Here is a 27,101-nt window from a genome sequence, read left to right as displayed (position 1 = left end):
GAAACTCATACGCAAAAACTGGAAAATTCTAAACTCTGGACAACGACAATGGGAAACCCCCAGGTTTGCCTACAAAAGGTGCAACAACCTGAAAGACCAACTTGTGAGCACCCGCCCCAGACCCCTGACCAACAGAGAACCCAATACTATCCTGAATGCGTGGGGCCTACCTAAGATCTCTGGACACTACCCATGCAATGATTGTAGTGTGTGCCATCTCACCAGCCATACGAAAACACTGATATTAGAACCAGACAAAGTGTGGACTCAACGCAGCCACACAAACTGTAATTCACGTAACGTGATCTACCTACTTACATGCAGCTGCTGCCTCCGATACATTGGGATGACCACCCGAAAAATAAGAACTAGAATAACAGAACACAGGAGCACAATCAGGTGCAAGAAGAACATTAGCAAACTGACCAGTCATTTCATCACCCAGGGACACACTCCCAATGACTTGACCTGGACCATCATTGAACAACTACCGGAACTGGCAGTGGATAATGAGAAGAAATTACTCAGCAAGGAACAACGTTGGATATATCGTCTTTCCACCCAAACCAATGGCCTCAACGATGCCATACCGTGGAACTCAGTCACACCCTAGACCCACACATCACCTGGCCTGTGCGCAGTTGCCCCCCCCGTGCCATAGTCCTCCTGGACACAATTATTGATCATGCTCCCCCTTGTGTGTACCACCAAACTGCCAACATCTTGGGCACATGCTTCAACCCCACCCATTCTGCCATGTCAACCTTAGCGCGCTGCGCGCACTTAACAGTAATTCATGAGCCGAACCACTCTGGGAGGCGGCGCGTCCCGCAGGCATGTTTTCCCAGCATTAACGCACACATAACCAACACTGAACCCTTAGCGCCTGCGCATATAAGACCACGCCACACCTAACACTGGTGTTGCCCCCTACCCCGTATCATTGGCGGCATATTGTAGTTTTTTCATAATCTAGTTTTTACATATACCTTCACACAATCGCGCTATCAAACTGAGCGTATGCCAAAGGCAGGAGTACAAATCTCCTACATTGTAAATCATGCACTCACACTGAGCATGTGCGAGAAACTAGTGTGCAATTCATGAGCATGAGCAACAACCCGCTGATACACTGAGCATGCATGAGAGACTAGTGTGCAATTCTCCTACATTGTAAATCAAGCACTCACACTGAGCATGTGCGAGGAACTAGTGTGCAATTCATGAGCATGAGCAACAACCCGCTGATACACTGAGCATGCACGAGAGACTAGTGTGCAAACTATGAGCATGAGCAGCAACTACATCTAGGGGCGGTGCTACCTCGTTAACCTCAGTATAAAAAGCCCACACACCGAGAGGCTCTTTCTACCGGAGGACGACGGCGGGACAACAGGTACAAGGCAGGCACTGACCAGAAAGACTGAGTATGACAATCCTGACAAGCCTCCAAACAACAAACTGGGTAAGCGCTTTTTCCCTCATAGGTCCCTAACTCCCACAGCCTATCTCTTTTTCTCTCATAGGGTCATCCCCTTACCGCTTCCCTCCAGGAAGCCTTGGCTAATAACCCAAAGCGTAAGAACATTTTCCTTGCGCCCTGCTACACTAAGTCACCTGCCTTCAGTGTGATTTCCGTGTTTTAGCCACACCACGCTCTTAATTAGTTGCGTACTTTCACTCTGATGGCACCACCAGTACCATCACACCTAGCCGACTATAGTCTTCTCACCATGCACTATAGTGCCGGCCACCTAAGCATTGTTGACCGGATGTCTAAATTGACTACTGACTCTCTCTACAAATGTTTTGTCCTTGTTTGTTTGTACAGGTATGCATGAGAAGGGAATCCCCCTCTCACACATAGAAAAACGCCTTAGTGAGTGTATCACATAGTCTGTACCACAACACTAAGTCTGTTTTATTTTCACCACACCCTTTTAAAAACGGTCCTGAGGAAAGCCAGAATACTCTAAGGCACTGGCTGAAACATGTCGACCATCTGAAGGACGCAGGGGGCAGTAACTCTCCACCCTTACACGTCCTGTAGCCTTACTTTTAACCGCTGGTGTCGGCCCAGTTATTAAAATTTAATTTACCCTTGGGTACTGGGACCACCACCAAGCCGTTTTAAATCACAATTCACCCAACCTCACTGCACTCTCAGCAATATACCAGCTCCGCTGTAATCAGGCGTCGTAGCACACCCGGGACATACTAGGTGTCACTGGGTGGGCCCGATGATGAAGCATGCCACCAACTAGGTTGGTGGGTGAGGGCTTCATGAATACACCTACAAGGTGTCTGTGACAGAACTACTTTGAGTACTGCATCACTTTGGTCAACTTAAGCTAGTCTTCTTTGTTAAATCTATTTTTACCCATACGTGTAGGCCCCCAGCGGGTCTGCCCTTACCACAGCTATAAGCGGGTGACCAAAAGGTTACATATCCGGATTTATATACTGGGGATAGACTCCAGGTCTCTTGGAACATACATACGTCAAATTTTTCGATAAAGTTGTTCCATTCTGGAAGGGCCAACTTTTTTCCCAAACCAGCTATGTTCCAAGATACCAGATGAATAACCTCTTTATCGCTAGAGGGCAGAGTAAGGAAGACTCCCTTATTACCACCCAATTCCCGTGGGTTATGGTCGTTGGAAGTTTCAAGATGATCTGTAAGATTTAAGAGATGACAACCATCGCCACTACAGTCCAAAGGCCGTGGATAAGTAATAGCGAGGGACCTGGTAACATCCAGACTTTTAGGATCCTGAGGGGCCGTAACCCAAATAGGAAGTTCCCTGGCCTCATCGGTAATCTCAATTCCGTTTCCCACTAGCCTGACTGCACCAGGACTGCCCCGGGAACCCATCCTGGACTGTAAACTTCAATCACACTCATCCATGTCCGAGAGCACATCGAACCTATTCACTACCGCCAGAGGCGTAAAAGGCCTCAAATGCTCCATTCTCCAGTTGCTATTCCTAGTAGATCTGGGAGGGATCACATTCCAGCCTTGGGGATCAGGTAGCATATTCCTGCTAAGTGGTACTATAGGAATAGCTGGGTGAGCTCTGACCTTGTTCCTAGCATGGTTTGGAAAGAACACCAAAGATCTAGGATAAAAATAAGTCAAGGCTCGTGGGTTGATACAACTGTTGCCCTTTCCTGGGGGCCAATTCAGAATGTAATCAACCGCACCTGGATCTCTAAAATTAATCAGGACTATATCTCCCTCGACATCTTTACATCTACCACCAAGCCAAGGAAGACGCCTGACATGTAATATCTCCCCATTGATGTATTTATTTATTGGTCTATATATACTTAGCCAATGAATAATTTTATTTTTTAACTGAAAGAATCCTTCTCTCTTGTTATCTGCCAATGCGGGTACCCCCGTCAGGACCACCACCAAAGGGACGGCTTCAGGAGGTAAATCTACCTGTGGTTCATAGTTCCCTAGGCCTCCATTCCGACTAGAGCTTCCCTGCTCCTGTCGCATGATCCCCTTTGATACTGTAGCGTTCCCTTCCAAGGGATCAATAATAGGCTTGCTAATTAATTGTTTCCCAGCCGTTGGGGGCCCTTGCCTATGATGGTCAGGCATCAGCTGGTTAGAAGCCTGTAATGTGTTATTTCTAGCATGGGGAATTTCCTTGAAAGCATTAGTGGGAGATAGCATGGCATGGGAGGTTGTCATATGCACTTGAGCCCTATCCGAGCCGATCTTATTACTCAATGCGGATTCAATGTCCGCCAACCTCTGCTCCATCCTCCTCAAACTATCAGTAATAGGTAAAATAAGGGTACTAAACAAGTCTCCCAGTTTGGTATGGAGAGCAGTTGAGAAAGCGGCCGACTGCATTATTACGTCAGGGGTCAAGTAGGTCTCAGAATTGTTCACAGCTAGATCAGAGCCTACAAGAAGGGAAGAGGGACCCAGATTTAACTTAGTAACTGGCCCAGCCACCAACCCTGAAGCATCTCCCTTTACGGCCTTAGTATGTTGCCCAAAGTCAGAATGATTAATCTTTGTTGTTTTAACCAGGCCCGCTCCCTCCTTGCATCTTATTTTCCTTGGGGGGGGGGCCATGAATTTTTCCTTTATCCTGTTTCTTGGGCTTTTTCCCGATTGGTTTGCCACGGCTAGGGAACTGAGTTTTGGAAACCATAGGGCTCTTTAAACAATTGGAAGGAGAAGTGTCACTAATGTCATGGACTATAGGGGCACAATTTGTAGAAGAACAGTCACGTAATAAAAAAGGGACGCTATCCTGAGAAATAGGGACATCACTAGCACTACAGTTACCACCAGCATCTAAGGGGGCCTCAAAAATAGAATCATCAGGAGCCCTGCGTTTCATGTTTTCGACAGAGCGACGACGCTCTGTCCTAAGCTCAGCCATAGTAATATCCCTCTCATCATCCATTACAACCTTCTTAAAATAAATATCTAGAGGGCCATTTGGTACGCCCCCCGGCTTTACCCCACACACTTTGTCGGAGATCAGGGCCATGGCAACAATATTATCCCAGGGAACGGATACAATCAGGGCACTCAGAAAATGTAAATAGCCGAGCCCTGCCCGGCCCCAGTCGGCCTCGGAGGGCCTTAGAGGGCCCGCCATTTGCCCGGGCATAGCCCCGGTCTGCGCCCCGCTCGCGTCCCGCTGTCGCGAGAATGGACGTGTGCTAAAATAGGGAAGGGAGGAGGGGCCGGGAAGAGGCACCAGGTGCGCTGCACTAGAGCGTTGCAGGGCAGCCTGGGCCTCGCAGTCCCGGCGAACGCCGACCTTCAGGGGTAGATAGCGCTATATAAAAGACTTCATCCAGGAATTAAAATGCCATAAAAATGTTATCCAGCTAGTCCTCCGTGACTTCAATTCAGCGTTTGTCCCAAGTCCACAATCCTCATCTGCGAGCGGCTCCCGTGAAGCGGGGGCCGCGAGACGTTTTCAAGGCACAAACAGCAAAGGGAGGGGCCGGGAAGAGGCACCAGGTGCGCTGCACTAGAGCGTTGCAGGGCAGCCTGGGCCTCGCAGTCCCGGCGAACGCCGACCTTCAGGGGTAGATAGCGCTATATAAAAGACTTCCTCCAGGAATTAAAATGCCATAAAAATGTTATCCAGCTAGTCCTCCGTGACTTCAATTCAGCGTTTGTCCCAAGTCCACAATCCTCATCTGCGAGCGGCATCTTTTAGTACATGTCCCTAGGAGTAATTTCTACAAGCCTAGTCTGGATACATATAGACTGTAATTTGTATCTTCAGGTCCAACTTGTCCTCCGGATAATATACAGAAATGCGTTGACGCGTTTCGATGGATGTCTGGTTATTCCATCTTTATCAAGACAACAAATGCGTTCACTTTTCTTTGTGGTATTTTTGATTATTATACCCTGATTATCTCATGGATTCCCCGTCCTGCTTTGTCCTTTCACAAAATAGAAAACAATAGCCACTGTTGCAAAAGTTCTTCCAGAAATAGATACTTGATTAGCAACAAATAATTAAATTTTGGTTTCCACTTTTCTTCCATTTGGTCGACAGTGTTGCAGCATTATAATCAAATATTTTCCATATCTTTGTAGGCATAATGCAGATAGCATTCTTGATTTACAACGAGAACACATTATCTCATGATCAGCTTATTTTACTAATTTGAAAAATGGTACAGATTTGCAGTCAGGTATTGTTAAATATAAAAAGTGTTCTCTGTCAACTATAGTCCTTGAAGATAATAAACACTCTTCACATTTATGTTCCCATTTGTAACAGAGTCTAAATAAACTCTCAAACTGAATTCCTTTATCTTCTAGTACTCCAAGCTTAACCATCAGAAATGCTTGTGCATCTTGCTGTATATTAGCACTGAACGTTAAAGATCCAGTACATGTATCCAACTGTTGGCGAATACCAAAAGCAGAATGAATCTTACTTCTATCAGTTCTTAATTCTTGAAATAAAGTGTAGAGTGCAGAACATAAAGTTTTTTCCTGACTTTCCATAATTTCACCACAAACATCTTCAAGATAAAATATAACATTTAGAATTACATTACCATAGCAGTTGACACCAGAAGCATTTTCTAATTGGTATCCAACAACATCATCACTTGCTTGTATTTTCTGCTTCTTTACATCTTTTCTGTTCTGTTGATTTTCTTTCTGCTTTTCAACCATAGTTAACTCTTCAACATATTTGCGTTTTGAACACACAACACGTTTCTCATAAATAGGATATTCACCTAAATGGGGAGCATAAAGCCTTCTCAAACGATTATATTCTCTTACACAATTAACATCAGCACTAACCTTGTTCTCATCAAAATCAATTAAATCCAAACCAGACAACGTTCTAACTCACGATAATGCAACATATACCATTCCCTTCTTAAACACAGTTTTTCCAACATTTACCAAAGCATTATATACACTTAAACCTTGTGATTTGTGAACATACAAGTCTTTTACAAGCAAAAAACGTGCGGCAGAATGTGCAATCTGTTTTACCTCTGCAATCTGATCAAATTCAACTTTCAAAAATTCAATTCCATTTCTATTTTGATATGTCACAAAATCATCAACAACTTTCCCCATTGCTCCATTCACTAAACCTTCTTCTACATTCAGATTACGCTTCAAAATTACCCAAAAGTTTAAACATACATCTAAAAAAAATTCTAAGCCAGCAGTTTTTGATACAGACTTTTCCAAAGAATCCAATTTAGTCTGTAGTTTTTCTGAAAGAACAATTGTTATTCCTTGATGCTCTATTTTATCAATAGCTTCAATGTGAACTATTTCTTGATTTTCCAATTTCATAAGCTCTCTATTAAATGTATAACACTCTTCCACTGTAGGCATTAAGCAAACTATAGACTCTTTTCTTTCATTTACTTGTACATTTACTTCTGCTGGTGTGTTTTCATTTGTAAACAAGTTCTTTAGTAGACGACTTTGAAAAGCTTGTTTACCATGTTTGCTTAGAACACCAAGGGCCATATGTAGGTGGCATACACTTTACCGCTTCTTAAATACCGAATTTTACCGATTCGGTATTTAAGAATCGGTAAAGTGTATGTAGGTAATAATTCGGTAAATGTTACCGAATCGGAGAAATTCGGTAATTACGGAATCGGTATTTACCGATTCGGTAATGAGGCATACCTTCCCATTGATTGAATCAATGGGAAGGTATGCCTCATTACCGAATCGGTAAATACCGATTCGGTAATGGGGGGAGCACATTCAAGGGTGGCAGGGTGTCACATTGACACCCTGTTGCACCCCTGATTCATCCATGTGTGCACATGTGGCGCACATACATGCCCTAGGGGCATGTATGTCTGCCACATTGCACACTTCACAGTGCACAAAAATGCATTTTCACACCTATTCGTCATTTACCACCAACTATTAGTTGGTGGTAAATAACAAATCCCCACACCCACCACACAGTCCCCCTACATCTCATTTCTGTGTTCGGTATTTACCGAATCGGTAAAATTACCGATTCGGTAATTTTACCGATTCGGTAAATTACCGAATACAGAAATTATCCCCCTACATAGCAAAAGCCTAAATACCGGTCGGTAACGGTATATTTACCGAAAATCGGCCGTTACCGACCGGTATTGGGCTACCTACATGAGGCCCCAATTCTTACATCTTTTCGAATATTTTCATAATCTTCATCTCTTGCTTGTCGCATATTCTGAGTGAGTTCCTTATATTCAAAATGTAACCACAGTTTCACATTTCCAATACTTCCCAAAGATTTCTTAGCGTCTTCATGTAGAAGAGTTTTAAACACTGGTTCTCTGTTTACAGGGGTTAGTTGTAGCAGATCTCCAAATACAATTAAATGTTTTCCCCCAAAGAGAACGCCGTAATCTGTTTTTAATACCTGTTGCATTCTTAAGTGTACAAAAGCAAGTATTAAGTTTGTGACCATACTCACCTCATCAATAATTAAAAGTTTCATTTTCTTCAACACTCTTGACACTTAATAAGAAGCTTCTCCAGACAACTTCTGATATTCTAATTTATTATCATGCTCAACTGGTAACATCAATTTTCTATGCAAAGTAACTCCTTTAACATTGTGTGCAGCTAATCCAGTTGGAGCTGTTACAAAACAACATAAATGTGAACCAGTAGTTTTTTGAAGATAACTGGTCAAAACTTTAATAAAAAAACTTATACCTGTCCCAGCTTGACCACTGATGTACATCAGAAGAGGTTTAAAAGATGAACACAGACATTCTTTTTTTTCATGCAACAAACCATGTTCTATCCGTTCTCTCACTTGCACATATATTTCTTTCTGTTCAACATTTACTTGTTCTTCTAACTTTTCCAATGTTATATACTCTTCAAGTGCTTGTTGCATTGCAATTTCGACTTCATGCATAGCAATCGCTGCTTCATTTTCCAGCATTGGCTGTCCAAGAGGATCTTGACTACATGGACCACTACTTTGACTATCTTGAGAACTTTCATGGGCTATTTCAGCTAGAATAGTCTTTTCCTGTTCAACTCCATCATTCAACATTTTTAAATATGTAGGGAAAATTGGACATCAAATGCTACCTTTCCAAGCATTAAAAGAATCTTCATAGCAGTCAAACTCTCCAAGTAATTCACTTTCACTATGCCATGGTTTTAATAGCTGCAGAAGAGCTAAATACTAAAATTCTTGCTTATCTGGAGTTTCACAACTAAGTTTCTTGTGGTTTATAAGATTACCCTTTGCATGTTTTACTAAACAACCATGACATCCAACTACTGCAAACTTTCCATCTTTTAAATTCTCTTTAACATTTCTTCTGAAGCTGTAATGTTGAAGTACTTCATACAGACATAGCTGTTCCAGATGTTGGCTCCTTTTCGGATAGTATGTGTCCAACATATTGGTTTTAAGAATGTCTGTACTATCTGGCTCATTTGCTGCTAATTGTTCAATTTCTTCAAATGATTTCAACACTCCATTTTGTTTGCAGACAAGACCTAAACTTACCCAGATGATTCCTCGTGACTTTGAATAAAAACTTGAAGAACACAAGCGGTCCGAACATTCATACGATCGAATTTCTCTGTGGGAAAGCCTTTTCAAACTAAAGCTGTACAATTTTTTGCTAAGACTATTCTCTTGTACAATTTCTTCCCACATTTGTTTCATCTCTGTTTTTTCAGATTTTGTTATGTACGATGTAACATAATGTGCAACAGCAATTGAGTTATCCACAACATACTGGATGTCCATGTTCGCATTCCACATTTTTAAAATGACTGGATTGTAGTCATTGATATACTTTGCCACTTCTGTTCTTTTTAAGTTTTAGGTATTCTTTGGAGATTTCTGAGTTATTGTGTGCCTCACAGAAGAAAAAAAAGAATTTACTCTTCCTTTACAAATGACTGGATGGGGAAAACCAAACCGACATTTGGTGTAAAATTTTCCTTTAGACTTGTATTTTCTTCTGCAATACTTTCCACAACGGTGACTTTGGAAACGTAAAACTTGCTGTCTCAAGCTTCTATCTCCTTCTTCTCTTGGAATCTTACATGTCACATACTGTTCGATGAAAGACAATACTGTTTCATCAGAATCATTTCCAAATGTAGGTGCATCCTTGATCCATACTAGCTAATGTATATGAGGTGCACCTCTTGCTTGATACTCCTTCCTCCAAAAGAAACCGGTAACTTTTCCAAGAGATGGATTATTTTTATTACAGATAAAAGACATCATACCTTGAAACTTATGATTAAAATATTTGCACACATTTACAGGATCCAATGAACACAGTTCACCAGGAGTCTTTATTTCAACATTTTTTATATTAGAATTCGCTTTTCTTAAAAACTCAAGCAAATCTTCCCATGCATACTCTGCACAGCTAAGTGTGATAAACCATGTTGGTGTACCTAAATTCTGTAACATACACTTGAGTTCTCCATGACGACGATACCAATACTCATTTGTTCCACATTGACATGCCATCAAATTGATTAACTGTGCTTCTAAATTTTCATCTGTTTCTTGAACATTCTCCACAAATTCTTTCACAGAAAGAAGTGATTCATGAACTCCAGTTTTAAGTATATGATTCACTGCATACGAAAGAGAAGACAGATCACAAAAGGTGAAATATGTATGGAATGCACTGTCGAAATCTAGGATCTTCAGAATATAATCTTGTTGAACGATATTCTGAAGCTGGAATCCGTACAGGTCGGTCATCATATCGTCCACCTTCTCCAGTAGGAAACAACTGTGGAAAACAACGAGCTTCCAAGCTTTTCTCCCATACACTCATTGGAGTTCCCTGTGCTTTTTTCATTTGAAATAACTCAATGGTACTTCCTATCACATCTTTTGAATGCAAAGGACATATTGTATAATGTTCATAAATCTCTTCAGTCCTTGACTTGTCCACTTTCTCTATTTGACCACTTGAAACTTCAAAATCATCTTCTAAACGTATTACCTGTTCATCCACATTTACATTTTTGTAATAAATATTGTTCTATATAAGATAGCCTTTTCAACTTTATTAACATCCACAAATTCTTGACATATTTTCCAACTCTTTGTGGGTACACCATTTACTAAAATAACTACTGCCTCATCTTCCTCTTTCTCTCCAGCAATAGTTTCAATGTTTTTCTTAAAATCCAAAGGTAAGTACACCACTCTTCCTTACAGCCCTCTTTGCAAGTCTGTTGGTGGCAGTTTACCTGTTTTAGGCCCCATCCGAATTATAGTTTGAAAAGGATGAACAGATTGACTTAGAACCGTCTCATATGTATTCAATATGGGCAGCTCCTGCGGAATAGCTACTGACAGGCATTTTGTTCTCTTCTAATTTGTTGTAACAATATTTACATATACATTGATCACTACCTAACTCAAATTGACCTTCAACAAACAAGTTGCAAATTCTTCCCACTTACCATTGTTCTCCTTTTCACTTTTCAGATACAAATCAACATTCCTACTTTGACTTTTATAATGAGTGCGTCGACAACAAACACAAACACAGTTTGGTATATCAGAGCACACTACATTAAACGTTCCAATTTCTTCTTCAAACTGAGCAGTGCTAATCACTTTCCCATCTCCTCCAACATCTGTAATTGTCAAACTTTCACTTTCTATGAACTGCTCTTCTGAACCAAAATATCGCATTTCAATTTCATCACACTTTTTTGAACATCTGATAAAGAACCATATAAAAGAATTCCATTCAGTTCACTTAAACTTAAAGCAGGGCTTTTTACATAGTAGTTTCTTTACAAAGTTCCGCATTTCTGAATGGTGTACTGCTAACATCCTCAAATGATGAAAAACACGTTTACAAACTTTTCTTGAAAGACAAGCCAGAGAATGCCCATACTTCTCAGTATATTTTCTTACATTACATGGATCTAGTCCTTGTAACAACTTAATCTTCTGTTTTATACTTTTCTGAATTTATTGTCGTAGCAAATTTCACATTATATCAATGGATTCCTGTCGAATACTACAAATGCTACTACAACTCCACTTATTCACAGGAGCTTGTGGACATTTCCCTTGCACTTCTTCAGCTATTAACTCTTCTGCACTTTTACCAACCATTTCCTCCTTTGGAAGAGGAACACCATCTTGAACTTTGTAGCAACCACCTCCAGTATCAACTGCAAATGATAAACTATTTTCCTGGAAGTAACATTCCTCATTAAAAAAAGGCTCAGTACCAGAAGTATGTCTCCAATGTCCGCTAAAGATTTTACAAAAGTTGGTTCTGTTCACAAGTCTTTTTTTCTACTTTTGTCTTTCAATACTTTGACTATTTTATCCAATACTTTAATTCTCTTCAAAATCAAAATGAACAACTTCTGTTTCAAATTGAAAGCAGTATCCACTATACTTTCAATACGCTGCTTCTCTTTGATTTGGAACATTCTTCTTTTATATTTGCAGCATGTTATCAATAAATTCTGAATTACTCTAGATCGAAAAAGTCTTCGACAAATTTCTCGAAATAGTTTTTGTCTCCGAGTACCAGATACTATTTCTTTATCATCTTTCCTTTTCCTCATATTTGAAATTGAACTCTGCTGCATCTTACTTGAAAAATTCTTCTTTTTGCTTAGTGCGATGTTTTTCTCATTAAATGTTCGTATTATTTTTTTTTTAAATTGTCTTTTGGTTTTACTCAAACAGTTTTTCTACAACTCGCATTTTTTTCTACTTCAAGATCTTTCCTTTTCGTCAAATATATATTTTTCTTCTCTTTTCTTTTTTTTCACTTCTTCTAGGCATTTCCAAATTTCAATCCAAAGAAAATAATTTTCTGAAAAACAAAAAATAGATTCAATTATTTTTCACATTTCTTCACTACGTTAGAATATAATTGCAAAACTTCTACTAACAACTTCCAGACCCAGTGCTGCAACGTGATGGAGCACGACAGATGAGCACTAGGATGACAAGTAGTGCCATAGAACACCACGCCACACCCCACCACCCCACACCACTTTCTCTGCAACCCACCGCACACAACTTTATAAATAGTATTTTTAAAAATGCTAATCTATGTACTTAGAATGATATTATCAACCAAACAGCACACATACAAATTTCCATTAATACCTAACAATTTTATCAACAACTTCGCAAACATAACACTGCACCCAGGGCTTTAACTGGAGTGGGTGTCTGTGGGGATGTGACCACCAGCACTTTATTTTTGGCAGCCTCGAAACGGGTTTTTATAGGGCTCTATTTTCCGACCTCACAAACGTAATCAGTTTTTTTTCTTTATTGCACTGCAGTGACACTGTGAGAGCATGCACATTGCTCACTACTTAGAACTGCAGACATCATGCCAAGTGACTCGCATTGTAGGAGAAGGGAAATCCTTTAAAGAGAGTCATTTTCTCTCTATATTTCCCTTCTCTTTTTTCAACGCACCAGCAACATCATCGTGGGGTGATTAGCAGACAGACCACCAGGCACGCAACGCCCATTGCCCCAGACTCTCTGACACAGCTTCCCGGGCGCACACACACAGCCGCACCCGAGTACTTCACCGGTCTTCAAAACTTCATTTTTATGTAAAGGAGGCTCTGTTCGTTTTCACAACCCCTACATGCCCACTCTGCCTATTGATAAAAGAATTAGGATCCCCCGAAATTTCCCTCTGGTTGTGCCTCTGCAAACATTCACAACAAGGCAACTCCAGCACGAACCTGTTCTCACCTTACACACGGTCTTGTTTTAGTGCTACGAAAACACACACTTTGCCTGCCTCACTAAGTTCTCACACCCCATCTTTAATATGAACATAAAAGCTTTCCAATTACTTTTATATTCCTATACTGTACTTCACATGGAAATACAGAACTCAAGGTTCTCACCACCCCAAATTAGCTCTCTGGTATACTTTCTCAAATATAAGAAGTACAGGTATTCAGTATCTGTCAGTCACGGCCACTTTAAAACAGTGTACCTATAAACAACTCAACAAAATGTTATGTTTCTAAATTAACGTATTACACTTAAAAGCTCCTTTACATTTCTTTTGCTAGATGTACCTTTGTTTAAAACACCACCAGAGAAGGGTGTTGAAGTATGCTCCACAAAGAGTTACTCAAAGCTTTGTTATTCTTTATTTAAAAATCTGCCTGTCAATGCTTTTCACAAGCCTTTTCAACGCCTTAAGAGGGTAGCTGGCTGAGTATAATACGTCGTATTTAAGATCGGGGGTGGACAATGTATGGAAATAAGAACGTATAGTTGAATAAAGGGCGAGTGGATGCATGGCCAGATGCATCAATGGATAGATCAATGTATCAATGTATGGATGGATGGAAGGATGAATGAATGCAAAGACCAGTACTTATGATAGACGGGTGGGCTGAAAAATACTTAGGACTGATTCTGGGACAGATATATCTATGCATATATAGGCGTATCGCTGCATGAATGGCACAGTTCTTACTATAGGTGAGTGCGCTCATAGATGCTTAAGATAAGCGGACGAACAGATTTATGTATATATATAAGTAGGAATATATGCATGAATTAAAAGATAGTTGAATGGCGCAGTGCTTAGGATGCATGGATACTGCTCCTTAATTGGGCCGGGTCTGGGGACCGGCACTTATTTTCAAGTAGCCTCCAAACGACTCTCTACCAGGCTCTATTTTCGGCCCTCTCAAAGATAGTCGATTATTACTGCAGTGACAGCATGCACATTGATGTACACATGCTTATTTTGCTCACTACTGAGAACTGGAGACCTCACGCTAGGTTACCCACGTTGTAGAAGAAAGGGAAATCCGTTAAACAATGTTTTTTTCCGAACCTACGATAATTGGAGAGGATTTTCTAAACCACACAATGATACTTATCTTGATTTAGACTATGCCCCAACTTGCATAGACCACACCCCTTTAAGAGCTTTGCCCCCCCCTTTGAGAGCACCCCCACTTTTTTTTTACTCCCACTTAGAACCCTAACTACACCATAGTAACAAACAGTGTAACCTTCCATTAAAATCTACAATGGCACCAAGTTTCATAATTTTCCATCAACGCTATCAGCCTTCTACCACAGTACAAGAGTGTCTATCAGCACGAAGATGTCTTATCCACAGATATGTTGTGTAATTTCTGTACCTGTCTGCTGGAACACTCATCACCAAAACGTATTAAAACATGGGAATTTGCCATAAAAACATATACCATACCATAAACCGATTCATAAATGGGCACACTGCCACTGCACCACCCTCTTCCCCATCCTTCCTTAACTTCACAAAATTAAAGAAAGAGCCACACCAAACCTAGTAAACACACTATACCAATACAAGAACTTAATTTCAACAACCGTCTACCGTAACGCTCATGAGCAAAGCGTATTAAAACATACCAATTTACGGGTAAAACATATACCATGTCATAGGGCACTTTGTGAGTGCTCCCAGTGATACTAAATAACCTTCAGTAGCTCGACATCTGCACGTTACTAAATTCTGTGTTTTAATCAGAAACATACCCACCACCCCCACACCCGCCCTTCGTTAACCGTACAAAATCAAACAGCGGGCCACTTCCATGAGACTCTAGACAATACCTCACATATTTTCCGTACCCAGGACTTTCACACCACTACTGGTCAGTAGTTCATCCTAGTAGGTATAAACACATGCTGACACTACTTCCACAACTGTACTGCAGCGGCCAGGGCACATGACTTCACAGCATAAGACACACATCGTGGGCTCACGCTTTAATCCTCGAGTCGCGCACAAACTCACCTTAGAAACATCACACACTAGCCAATACCTCACTTAATTTTCATAGCCTAGCACTTTCACACCGGTAGGTATGATTAGTTCACATCGCACCTCCTCTATAGCACACCCTAAACACCCCACAAAGGTTACAGTGCTCCTACCCTCCTCTTTCCCACATTTTTGCCCTTTTTCCCCCTTTCTCGCTTCAACGGAATCACAAAATGGCGGCCAACACTTCCTAGTTGCAAACGCTCGCAGGGCTCGCAGCCAATCAGCAGCAAGCTCGTGCTCGAATCAGATGGCAGAATTCCCAAATATTGATATCTGTAAATTTTGATACTTCTCAAAAACTACTAAACAGATTTACACCAAATAAACAAAAGCATGCTTTCTACACAAAGACCCTTCTCCCTGCCAAATTTGGGGTAATTCCGTTCACCCGTTCGACCTGTAGCCTTGTCTAAAGTTTCCTATAGAAATTAACATTGAAAAAACATGTTTTGGGAATCCCCTTTTTTCTCGGCCCCCCCTTGACGAATCACCCCCAAAATTTCAACATAGGAGCTGATCTCAACAAAGAATTAGTTTCGGAAATTTCACGAAGATTCATCAATCGGTTCCAAAGTTATTGCGAATAGAATGTTGCCATTTTCCTATAGTAACTAGGTCCTAACTATAACTACCTACTGGCGACCGCCAGTAGGTAATATATTTATATATATATATATATATATTATCTACTGGCGGTCGCCAGTAGATAGTTATAGTTAGGACCGAGTTCCCATAGGAAATCTGAAAATTCTATTTTGAATAACTTTGGAGCCGGTTGACGAATCCTCGTGAAATTTTCAAAACTAATGGGGCGCTCCACTCAGCTCCTACCCTGAAAGTCTCGGGGTGATTCGTCAAGCGGGGGCTGAGAAAAAAGGGGGGTCCCAAAACACGTTTTCCCCATGCATTTTCCCATAGGACCTTTAGTCGAAGGTACAGCCCGAACGGCTGAACGGAATTACTTGAAATTTGGCAAAGAGGTAGTCCTCAGGTCAGGGATGTGCCTTTTGCATATATGGTGTCAATCTGTTCAGTAGTTTCTGAGAAAATTGCAGTTAAAAGTACATAAATATCTATATGCACGCACCGTGCGCGCACGCACCGTGCGCGCACGGTGCGCACACGGTGCGCGCACGGTGCCGTGCGCAAGCGTAATTCTGATTGGTAGTTAGATGTCAGTCAACATTCGAATCGGTCGAAATCAGGAAGTGTCGGACGCCATTTTGCGTGTGGCAGTGAAAAACAAAGGTGGAGAACGTGAAAAGGGGGCAGGGTAGAGAGTTCCTGACCCCCTAGCCTTTGACATTTAACATGTAATATTTGTTTCAAAAAATCGCGGGGTGCGCGCACGGTGCGCGCACGGCGGCAAAAAAATCATAAAAAAAATAGAATTAAAAATCAAGTTTGAAATGTTTAGATGTTGATTGGCTCTAAAAAGAGCCGTTGTGTTCATTGAGTGTTTTTTGTACCTACAAGTACCGATGCAGAATCTAAAGTTCAAGAGGAAGACTCTGTTCCCTTCATCTGTGAAATGTACACCATCTCCTCTATAAATGCCACTCAGAAGCATTGGTTCATAGTAGTTTCTGTTCCAGAATCTTCAACACCACACCCACTCCCCTCACTATTTCTTCTTATTTCCTGGGACAAGGAGCTGAACAGCTATCAATTTTACTTGAAAATGGCAGAACAGCAGTTTACTTCAGGGAGTGAGGAGGAGACCCGGATGCACTCAGAAGCATTGGTTCATAGTAGTTTATGTTCCAGAATCTTCAAACACCACACCCACTCCCCTCACTATTTCTTCTTATTTCCTGGGACAAGGAGCAGAACAGCTATCAATTTTACTTGAAAATGGCAGAACAGCAGTCTACTTCAGGGAGTGAGGAGGAGACCTTCGATGCACTCAGAAGGTGTCTTTCAGTAGAATGGCAATATGAAAAGAAAGATAGTTGTAAAATGGAGGCTTACATTTTTTTTTAATAAAAAGAACTCATTGGCTGTTTCAGACCATTCAACACTAAAAACTAGGCTGTATGTTTACATTTTTAAAAGCATGTTTTGTATTGGCTCAGAAAAATGTGTTCCCACAGAACATTACTTTGGATTTGCTGTTAGGTTTGAAAAGTCAAGCACTCTTGCTCTTTGGATTAGAAACATTGTGTGCTGAACTTCTGACCTCTCTGCTCACACTAGTGTTCCATGATCTGTTGCTATGGTAGCAGGCAGAAGTCATGTTGGGGGTAGGAATCATTTGGAAAGGGTTGAAATTTGCAACCAATAGAAATGTGTGTTTCCATTTAAAAAAATGTGGGAAGCAATGTGATTTGAAGTTAACATGTATATGTGTGAAAAAAGAGAGGGAAAGTTTGCCATTTAGTGGGTCTGGTGAGAGGAGTACAGCTCAGAGATTCTGGCTCTGATAATCTGCTGTGTGAGTGGCACATTTCTTTCTCAACTAACTACTTTTAAAGGTGAGTTATGAATTTGAGAGGGGATGTATGTGGTGTATTTTGATATAAATAATAGAAATGTGTTTCTTCTTTCAAAGTTGTGTTTTACATTTTATGTTTTGGAAGATATTTAACTGCCTTGAACTTGTAAGATATTATGGAGTATGTCTTCACCATAAGTTAAGGTGTACTGGTATCACCCAGGAATACTGTTTTGTGCCTAGAATCACACCATGAGTCTGTGTGCACACAGGAATTGTTGTCAGAGATTTAATTTGTGTTGCTCTTGTTCTGTAAGACTTGCACTCGTAGGAAAGGGGCAGCTTGATTTCTTGAACTGTGATGGTTAGCATGCAGCAGAAATCACTATCTCACAGATGCGAGGCAAATGCTAAAACATTTGAATACAACAGGGTAGATTTTCCTTCCACTCCTGCAATGGGCGAGGTAGTTCCTACATGTTCAAAACTCCAATTAACCCTTAGCACAGGTGATCTTACATACATCTATGCAGTCTTCATGCAGTTGTGCAAGCGTCCATGCAGATCTCTCTTGCCCCTGACAATACACAGTCTACAGAAACACACTCTTAGCACACAGCCAGCTGCTTCTCCTGCACTCCCATGCTTACTATTCAGCACTGTGTGGTATTTCAGATAGCAGTGTGTAATGCTAACACATTCAACATCACCAAGGCTCATTTCCTTTGCTCTAGTCTAATCACTCACCCAGGTTCCACATGCTCATGGTCTCAAGTAGCTGTTAGAACATGTGCTCTTTTCTGCCTCTCTAAACTATAAGGAAAATGTGTCAGGCTGTTACAGTAATTATCACTTGCTCAACCACAGTAGTAAATGTGCTTTGAAATTGCCAATCAAAAATCGTTTTCTGCCTAGAATCACACCATGAGTCTGTGTGCACACAGGAATTGTTGTCAGAGATTTAATTTGTGTTGCTCTGGTTCTGTAAGACTTGCACTCGTAGGAAAGGGGCAGCTTGATTTCTTGAACTGTGATGGTTAGCATGCAGCAGAAATCACTATCTCACAGATGCGAGGCAAATGCTAAAACATTTGAAAACAACAGGGTAGATTTTCCTTCCACTCCTGCAATGGGTGAGGTAGTTCCTACATGTTCAAAACTCCAATTAACCCTTAGCACAGGTGATCTTACATACATCTATGCAGTCTTCATGCAGTTGTGCAAGCGTCCATGCAGATCTCTCTTGCCCCTGACAATACACAGTCTCCAGAAACACACTCTTAGCACACAGCCAGCTGCTTCTCCTGCACTCCCATGCTTACTATTCAGCACTGTGTGGTATTTCAGATAGCAGTGTGTAATGCTAACACATTCAACATCACCAAGGCTCATTTCCTTTGCTCTAGTCGAATCACTCACCCAGGTTCCACATGCTCATGGTCTCAAGTAGCTGTTAGAACATGTGCTCTTTTCTGCCTCTCTAAACTATAAGGAAAATGTGTCAGGCTGTTACAGTAATTATCACTTGCTCTACCACAGTAGTAAATGTGCTTTGAAATTGCCAATCAAAAATCGTTTTCTGCCTAGAATCACCCCACGAGTCTGTGTGCACACAGGAAATGTTGTCAGAGATTTAATTTGTGTTGCTCTGGTTCTGTAAGACTTGCACTCGTAGGAAAGGGGCAGCTTGTTTTCTTGAACTGTGATGGTTAGCATTCAGCAGAAATCACTATCTCACAGATGCGAGGCAAATGCTAACACATTTGAAAACAACAGGGTAGATTTTCCTTCCACTCCTGCAATGGGTGAGGTAGTTCCTACATGTTCAAAACTCCAATTAACCCTTAGCACAGGTGATCTTACATACATCTATGCAGTCTTCATGCAGTTGTGCAAGCGTCCATGCAGATCTCTCTTGCCCCTGACAATACACAGTCTACAGAAACACACTCTTAGCACACAGCCAGCTGCTTCTCCTGCACTCCCATGCTTACTATTCAGCACTGTGTGGTATTTCAGATAGCAGTGTGTAATGCTAACACATTCAACATCACCAAGGCTCATTTCCTTTGCTCTAGTCTAATCACTCACCCAGGTTCCACATGCTCATGGTCTCAAGTAGCTGTTAGGACATGTGCTCTTTTCTGCCTCTCTAAACTATAACGAAAATGTGTCAGGCTGTTACAGTAATTATCACTTGCTCTACCACAGTAGTAAATCTGCTTTGAAATTGCCAATCAAAAATCGTTTTCTGCCTAGAATCACACCATGAGTCTGTGTGCACACAGGAATTGTTGTCAGAGATTTAATTTGTGTTGCTCTGGTTCTGTAAGACTTGTACTCGTAGGAAAGGGACAGCTTGTTTTCTTGAACTGTGATGGTTATCATTCAGCAGAAATCAATATCTCACAGATGCGAGGCAAATGCTAACACATTTGAAAACAACAGGGTAGATTTTCCTTCCACTACTGCAATGGGTGAGGTAGTTCCTACATGTTCAAAACTCCAATTAACCCTTAGCACAGGTGATCTTACATACATCTATGCAGTCTTCATGCAGTTGTGCAAGCGTCCATGCAGATCTCTCTTGCCCCTGACAATACACAGTCTCCAGAAACACACTCTTAGCACACAGCCAGCTGCTTCTCCTGCACTCCCATGCTTACTATTCAGCACTGTGTGGTATTTCAGATAGCAGTGTGTAATGCTAACACATTCAACATCACCAAGGCTCATTTCCTTTGCTCTAGTCTAATCACTCACCCAGGTTCCACATGCTCATGGTCTCAAGTAGCTGTTAGAACATGTGCTCTTTTCTGCCTCTCTAAACTATAAGGAAAATGTGTCAGGCTGTTACAGTAATTATCACTTGCTCTACCACAGTAGTAAATGTGCTTTGAAATTGCCAATCAAAAATCGTTTTCTGCCTAGAATCACACCATGAGTCTGTGTGCACACAGGAATTGTTGTCAGAGCTTTAATTCGTGTTGCTCTGGTTCTGTAAGACTTGCACTCGTAGGAAAGGGGCAGCTTGTTTTCTTGAACTGTGATGGTTAGCATTCAGCAGAAATCACTATCTCACAGATGCGAGGCAAATGCTAACACATTTGAAAACAACAGGGTAGATTTTCCTTCCACTACTGCAATGGGTGAGGTAGTTCCTACATGTTCAAAACTCCAATTAACCCTTAGCACAGGTGATCTTACATACATCTATGCAGTCTTCATGCAGTTGTGCAAGCGTCCATGCAGATCTCTCTTGCCCCTGACAATACACAGTCTACAGAAACACACTCTTAGCACACAGCCAGCTGCTTCTCCTGCACTCCCATGCTTACTATTCAGCACTGTGTGGTATTTCAGATAGCAGTGTGTAATGCTAACACATTCAACATCATCAAGGCTCATTTCCTTTGCTCTAGTCTAATCACTCACCCAGGTTCCACATGCTCGTGGTCTCAAGTAGCTGTTAGGACATGTGCTCTTTTCTGCCTCTCTAAACTATAAGGAAAATGTGTCAGGCTGTTACAGTAATTATCACTTGCTCTACCACAGTAGTAAATGTGCTTTGAAATTGCCAATCAAAAATCGTTTTCTGCCTAGAATCACACCATGAGTCTGTGTGCACACAGGAATTGTTGTCAGAGATTTAATTCGTGTTGCTCTGGTTCTGTAAGACTTGCACTCGTAGGAAAGGGACAGCTTGATTTCTTGAACTGTGATGGTTAGCATGCAGCAGAAATCACTATCTCACAGATGCGATGCAAATGCTAAAACATTTGAAAACAACAGGGTAGATTTTCCTTCCACTCCTGCAATGGGTGAGGTAGTTCCTACATGTTCAAAACTCCAATTAACCCTTAGCACAGGTAATCTTACATACATCTATGCAGTCTTCATGCAGTTGTGCAAGCGTCCATGCAGATCTCTCTTGCCCCTGACAATACACAGTCTCCAGAAACACACTCTTAGCACACAGCCAGCTACTTCTCCTGCACTCCCATGCTTACTATTCAGCACTGTGTGGTATTTCAGATAGCAGTGTGTAACGCTAACACATTCAACATCACCAAGGCTCATTTCCTTTGCTGCAGTCTAATCACTCACCCAGGTTCCACATGCTCATGGTCTCAAGTAGCTGTTAGGGCATGTGCTCTTTTCTGCCTCTCTAAACTATAAGGAAAATGTGTCAGGCTGTTGCAGTAATTATCACTTGCTCTACCACAGTAGTAAATGTGCTTTGAAATTGCCAATCAAATATCGTTTTCTGCCTAGAATCACACCATGAGTCTGTGTGCACACAGGAATTGTTGTCAGAGATTTAATTCGTGTTGCTCTGGTTCTGTAAGACTTGTACTCGTAGGAAAGGGACAGCTTGTTTTCTTGAACTGTGATGGTTAGCATTCAGCAGAAATCACTATCTCACAGATGCGAGGCAAATGCTAACACATTTGAAAACAACAGGGTAGATTTTCCTTCCACTCCTGCAATGGGTGAGGTAGTTCCTACATGTTCAAAACTCCAATTAACCCTTAGCACAGGTAATCTTACATACATCTATGCAGTCTTCATGCAGTTGTGCAAGCGTCCATGCAGATCTCTCTTGCACCTGACAATACACAGTCTCCAGAAACACACTCTTAGCACACAGCCAGCTGCTTCTCCTGCACTCCCATGCTTACTATTCAGCACTGTGTGGTATTTCAGATAGCAGTGTGTAATGCTAACACATTCAACATCACCAAGGCTCATTTCCTTTGCTCTAGTCTAATCACTCACCCAGGTTCCACATGCTCATGGTCTCAAGTAGCTGTTAGGACATGTGCTCTTTTCTGCCTCTCTAAACTATAACGAAAATGTGTCAGGCTGTTACAGTAATTATCACTTGCTCTACCACAGTAGTAAATGTGCTTTGAAATTGCCAATCAAATATCGTTTTCTGCCTAGAATCACACCATGAGTCTGTGTGCACACAGGAATTGTTGTCAGAGATTTAATTAGTGTTGATCTGGTTCTGTAAGACTTGCACTCGTAGGAAAGGGGCAGCTTGTTTCCTTGAACTGTGATGGTTAGCATTCAGCAGAAATCACTATCTCACAGATGCGAGGCAAATGCTAAAACATTTGAAAACAACAGGGTAGATTTTCCTTCCACTCCTGCAATGGGTGAGGTAGTTCCTACATGTTCAAAACTCCAATTAACCCTTAGCACAGGTGATCTTACATACATCTATGCAGTCTTCATGCAGTTGTGCAAGCGTCCATGCAGATCTCTCTTGCCCCTGACAATACACAGTCTCCAGAAACACACTCTTAGCACACAGCCAGCTGCTTCTCCTGCACTCCCATGCTTACTATTCAGCACTGTGTGGTATTTCAGATAGCAGTGTGTAATGCTAACACATTCAACATCACCAAGGCTCATTTCCTTTGCTCTAGTCTAATCACTCACCCAGGTTCCACATGCTCATGGTCTCAAGTAGCTGTTAGAACATGTGCTCTTTTCTGCCTCTCTAAACTATAAGGAAAATGTGTCAGGCTGTTACAGTAATTATCGCTTGCTCTACCACAGTAGTAAATGTGCTTTGAAATTGCCAATCAAAAATCGTTTTCTGCCTAGAATCACCCCATGAGTCTGTGTGCACACAGGAATTGTTGTCAGAGATTTAATTTGTGTTGCTCTGGTTCTGTAAGACTTGCACTCGTAGGAAAGGGGCAGCTTGTTTTCTTGAACTGTGATGGTTAGCATTCAGCAGAAATCACTATCTCACAGATGCGAGGCAAATGCTAACACATTTGAAAACAACAGGGTAGATTTTCCTTCCACTCCTGCAATGGGTGAGGTAGTTCCTACATGTTCAAAACTCCAATTAACCCTTAGCACAGGTGATCTTACATACATCTATGCAGTCTTCATGCAGTTGTGCAAGCGTCCATGCAGATCTCTCTTGCCCCTGACAATACACAGTCTCCAGAAACACACTCTTAGCACACAGCCAGCTGCTTCTCCTGCACTCCCATGCTTACTATTCAGCACTGTGTGGTATTTCAGATAGCAGTGTGTAATGCTAACACATTCAACATCACCAAGGCTCATTTCCTTTGCTCTAGTCTAATCACTCACCCAGGTTCCACATGCTCATGGTCTCAAGTAGCTGTTAGAACATGTGCTCTTTTCTGCCTCTCTAAACTATAAGGAAAATGTGTCAGGCTGTTACAGTAATTATCGCTTGCTCTACCACAGTAGTAAATGTGCTTTGAAATTGCCAATCAAAAATCGTTTTCTGCCTAGAATCACCCCATGAGTCTGTTATGTTATGTTATGTTATGTTATTTATTCTTTTGTATAGCGCAACGGTTACTCAAAAAGAGTGTCCCGGCGCTTTTTAGGTAAGGGACACAGATTTCGGAATAACACAACACAACTAAAAACAGGTTAAAAGATAAACAAAAAGAAAACAAACAACTGGGAGACCTATTGAGAAAACAGCCAGGTTTTGAGACCTCTTCTAAAATCAAGGAGAGTAAACGCCCCCCTCAAAGGGAGCGGTAGTGCGTTCCACAACTGTGGGGCCAACAGACTGAAAGAGCGGCCCCCCAGGCGAGCCCTCTTCACACGCGGAACAGCCGCCAAAAGTAGAGATTCTGACCGCAACGAGCGAGTCGGATGGTAGAAGGTCAGTCTCTTTTGAAGATGTTTAGCTCCCACCGCATGGAGCGCCTTGTAGGCCAGGGTCAAAGCCTTAAAGGCGATCCGTTTGCGGATGGGTAGCCAGTGCAACGCCACCAACAACCCAGAGGCGCTGGCCCGTCTACTTAGGCCAAAAATGGCCCTGGCCGCCGCGTTCTGTACAACTTGAAGCCTTTGTAGCAGATACTCTGGCAGGCCCAGGTAAAGAATGTTGGCATAATCCAACCTGGAGCCTATCAGAGCCTGCACCGTCAGCCTCCTGTGCTCCTCGGATAAGAGAGGCAGGAACCTCCGCAGCATTTTTAACAGGCCAAAGCAAGTGCCGGTTACCCCCAAGATCTGGGCTTTCATCGTCAGCCCCTTGTCCATCTTAACCCCCAAGTTTTTAGCCATGGGAGAAGAGCCGGACGGAGGGAACATGTCGATGGGCCACCAGGCCTGCCAGCTAGGCTCCGTCTCGCACCCAAAGAAGAGTACCTCCGATTTGTCGGAATTGCACTTGAGGCTGTTCCGTTGGAACCATGCGAACACAGCCCCAAGGCAATTCTGGATACTCTCCCCGTCAAAGTCGGCCCCTCTCTCGCAAGAGAAGAGGAGCTGGGTGTCGTCGGCATACGACACGATCCGGGCACCAAAAGACTCCGCCACCGCCGCCAAAGGGGTCATAAAGATGTTAAAAAGGGTCGGGCACAATATAGAGCCCTGAGGGACCCCGACTCCCAGAGGCGGCATTACGGCGGTGTCAGATGATGTCCAGATCGTTTGCCGGCGGCCGGCCAAAAAGGAAGAACCATTTGAGCACCGTCCCCCGCAGACCAATCTCAAAGAGTCTTGCGAGCAGGCCATCATGGGGGACGGTGTCAAAAGCCGCCGACAAGTCCAACAACACCAGCATGACTTTGCCCCCGGAATCCAACACCCCTTTAATGGTTTCAGAAACCTCAAGGAGCGCGGTCTCGGTGCTGCGATGAGAACGGAAGCCCGACTGGGAGTCATGAGTCTGTGTGCACACAGGAATTGTTGTCAGAGATTTAATTTGTGTTGCTCTGGTTCTGTAAGACTTGCACTCGTAGGAAAGGGGCAGCTTGTTTTCTTGAACTGTGATGGTTAGCATTCAGCAGAAATCACTATCTTACAGATGCGAGGCAAATGCTAACACATTTGAAAACAACAGGGTAGATTTTCCTTCCACTCCTGCAATGGGTGAGGTAGTTCCTACATGTTCAAAACTCCAATTAACCCTTAGCACAGGTGATCTTACATACATCTATGCAGTCTTCATGCAGTTGTGCAAGTGTCCATGCAGATCTCTCTTGCCCCTGACAATACACAGTCTACAGAAACACACTCTTAGCACACAGCCAGCTGCTTCTCCTGCACTCTCATGCTTACTATTCAGCACTGTGTGGTATTTCAGATAGCAGTGTGTAATGCTAACACATTCAACATCACCAAGGCTCATTTCCTTTGCTCTAGTCTAATCACTCACCCAGGTTCCACATGCTCATGGTCTCAAGTAGCTGTTAGGACATGTGCTCTTTTCTGCCTCTCTAAACTATAAGGAAAATATGTCAGGCTGTTACAGTAATTATCGCTTGCACTACCGCAGTAGTAAATGTGCTTTGAAATTGCCAATCAAAAATCGTTTTCTGCCTAGAATCACACCATGAGTCTGTGTGCACACAGGAATTGTTGTCAGAGATTTAATTTGTGTTGCTCTGGTTCTGTAAGACTTGCACTCGTAGGAAAGGGACAGCTTGATTTCTTGAACTGTGATGGTTAGCATGCAGCAGAAATCACTATCTCACAGATGCGAGGCAAATGCTAAAACATTTGAAAACAACAGGGTAGATTATCCTTCCACTCCTGCAATGGGTGAGGTAGTTCCTACATGTTCAAAACTCCAATTAACCCTTAGCACAGGTAATCTTACATACATCTATGCAGTCTTCATGCAGTTGTGCAAGCGTCCATGCAGATCTCTCTTGCCCCTGACAATACACAGTCTACAGAAACACACTCTTAGCACACAGCCAGCTGCTTCTCCTGCACTCCCATGCTTACTATTCAGCACTGTTTGGTATTTCAGATAGCAGTGTGTAATGCTAACACATTCAACATCACCAAGGCTCATTTCCTTTGCTCTAGTCTAATCACTCACCCAGGTTCCACATGCTCATGGTCTCAAGTAGCTGTTAGGACATGTGCTCTTTTCTGCCTCTCTAAACTATAACGAAAATGTGTCAGGCTGTTACAGTAATTATCACTTGCTCTACCACAGTAGTAAATGTGCTTTGAAATTGCCAATCAAAAATCGTTTTCTGCCTAGAATCACACCATGAGTCTGTGTGCACACAGGAATTGTTGTCAGATTTAATTTGTGTTGCTCTGGTTCTGTAAGACTTGTACTCGTAGGAAAGGGACAGCTTGTTTTCTTGAACTGTGATGGTTATCATTCAGCAGAAATCACTATCTCACAGATGCGAGGCAAATGCTAACACATTTGAAAACAACAGGGTAGATTTTCCTTCCACTACTGCAATGGGTGAGGTAGTTCCTACATGTTCAAAACTCCAATTAACCCTTAGCACAGGTGATCTTACATACATCTATGCAGTCTTCATGC

The 27,101-nt window shown here is 42.1% G+C and overlaps 1 protein-coding gene across 2 annotated transcripts in view; it reads right to left on the bottom strand.

The window, feature by feature from the left end:
* Positions 1–27,101, bottom strand: part of LOC146785218 (uncharacterized) — a 1,495,909-nt gene that overhangs the window by 82,052 nt on the left and 1,386,756 nt on the right. For both annotated transcript variants that reach the window (XM_085634134.1, XM_085634135.1), the window contains exon 19: positions 6,067–6,252. In XM_085634134.1, the coding sequence (XP_085490260.1) occupies positions 6,067–6,252 (186 nt within the window). The remainder of the gene's footprint in view (positions 1–6,066; positions 6,253–27,101) is intronic.

Source organism: Triturus cristatus, chromosome 11, assembly GCF_964204655.1.
Source record: "Triturus cristatus chromosome 11, aTriCri1.1, whole genome shotgun sequence".
In the NCBI taxonomy this organism is placed as follows: Eukaryota; Metazoa; Chordata; class Amphibia; order Caudata; family Salamandridae; genus Triturus; species Triturus cristatus.
This window is presented reverse-complemented; position numbering and strand designations above follow the sequence as displayed.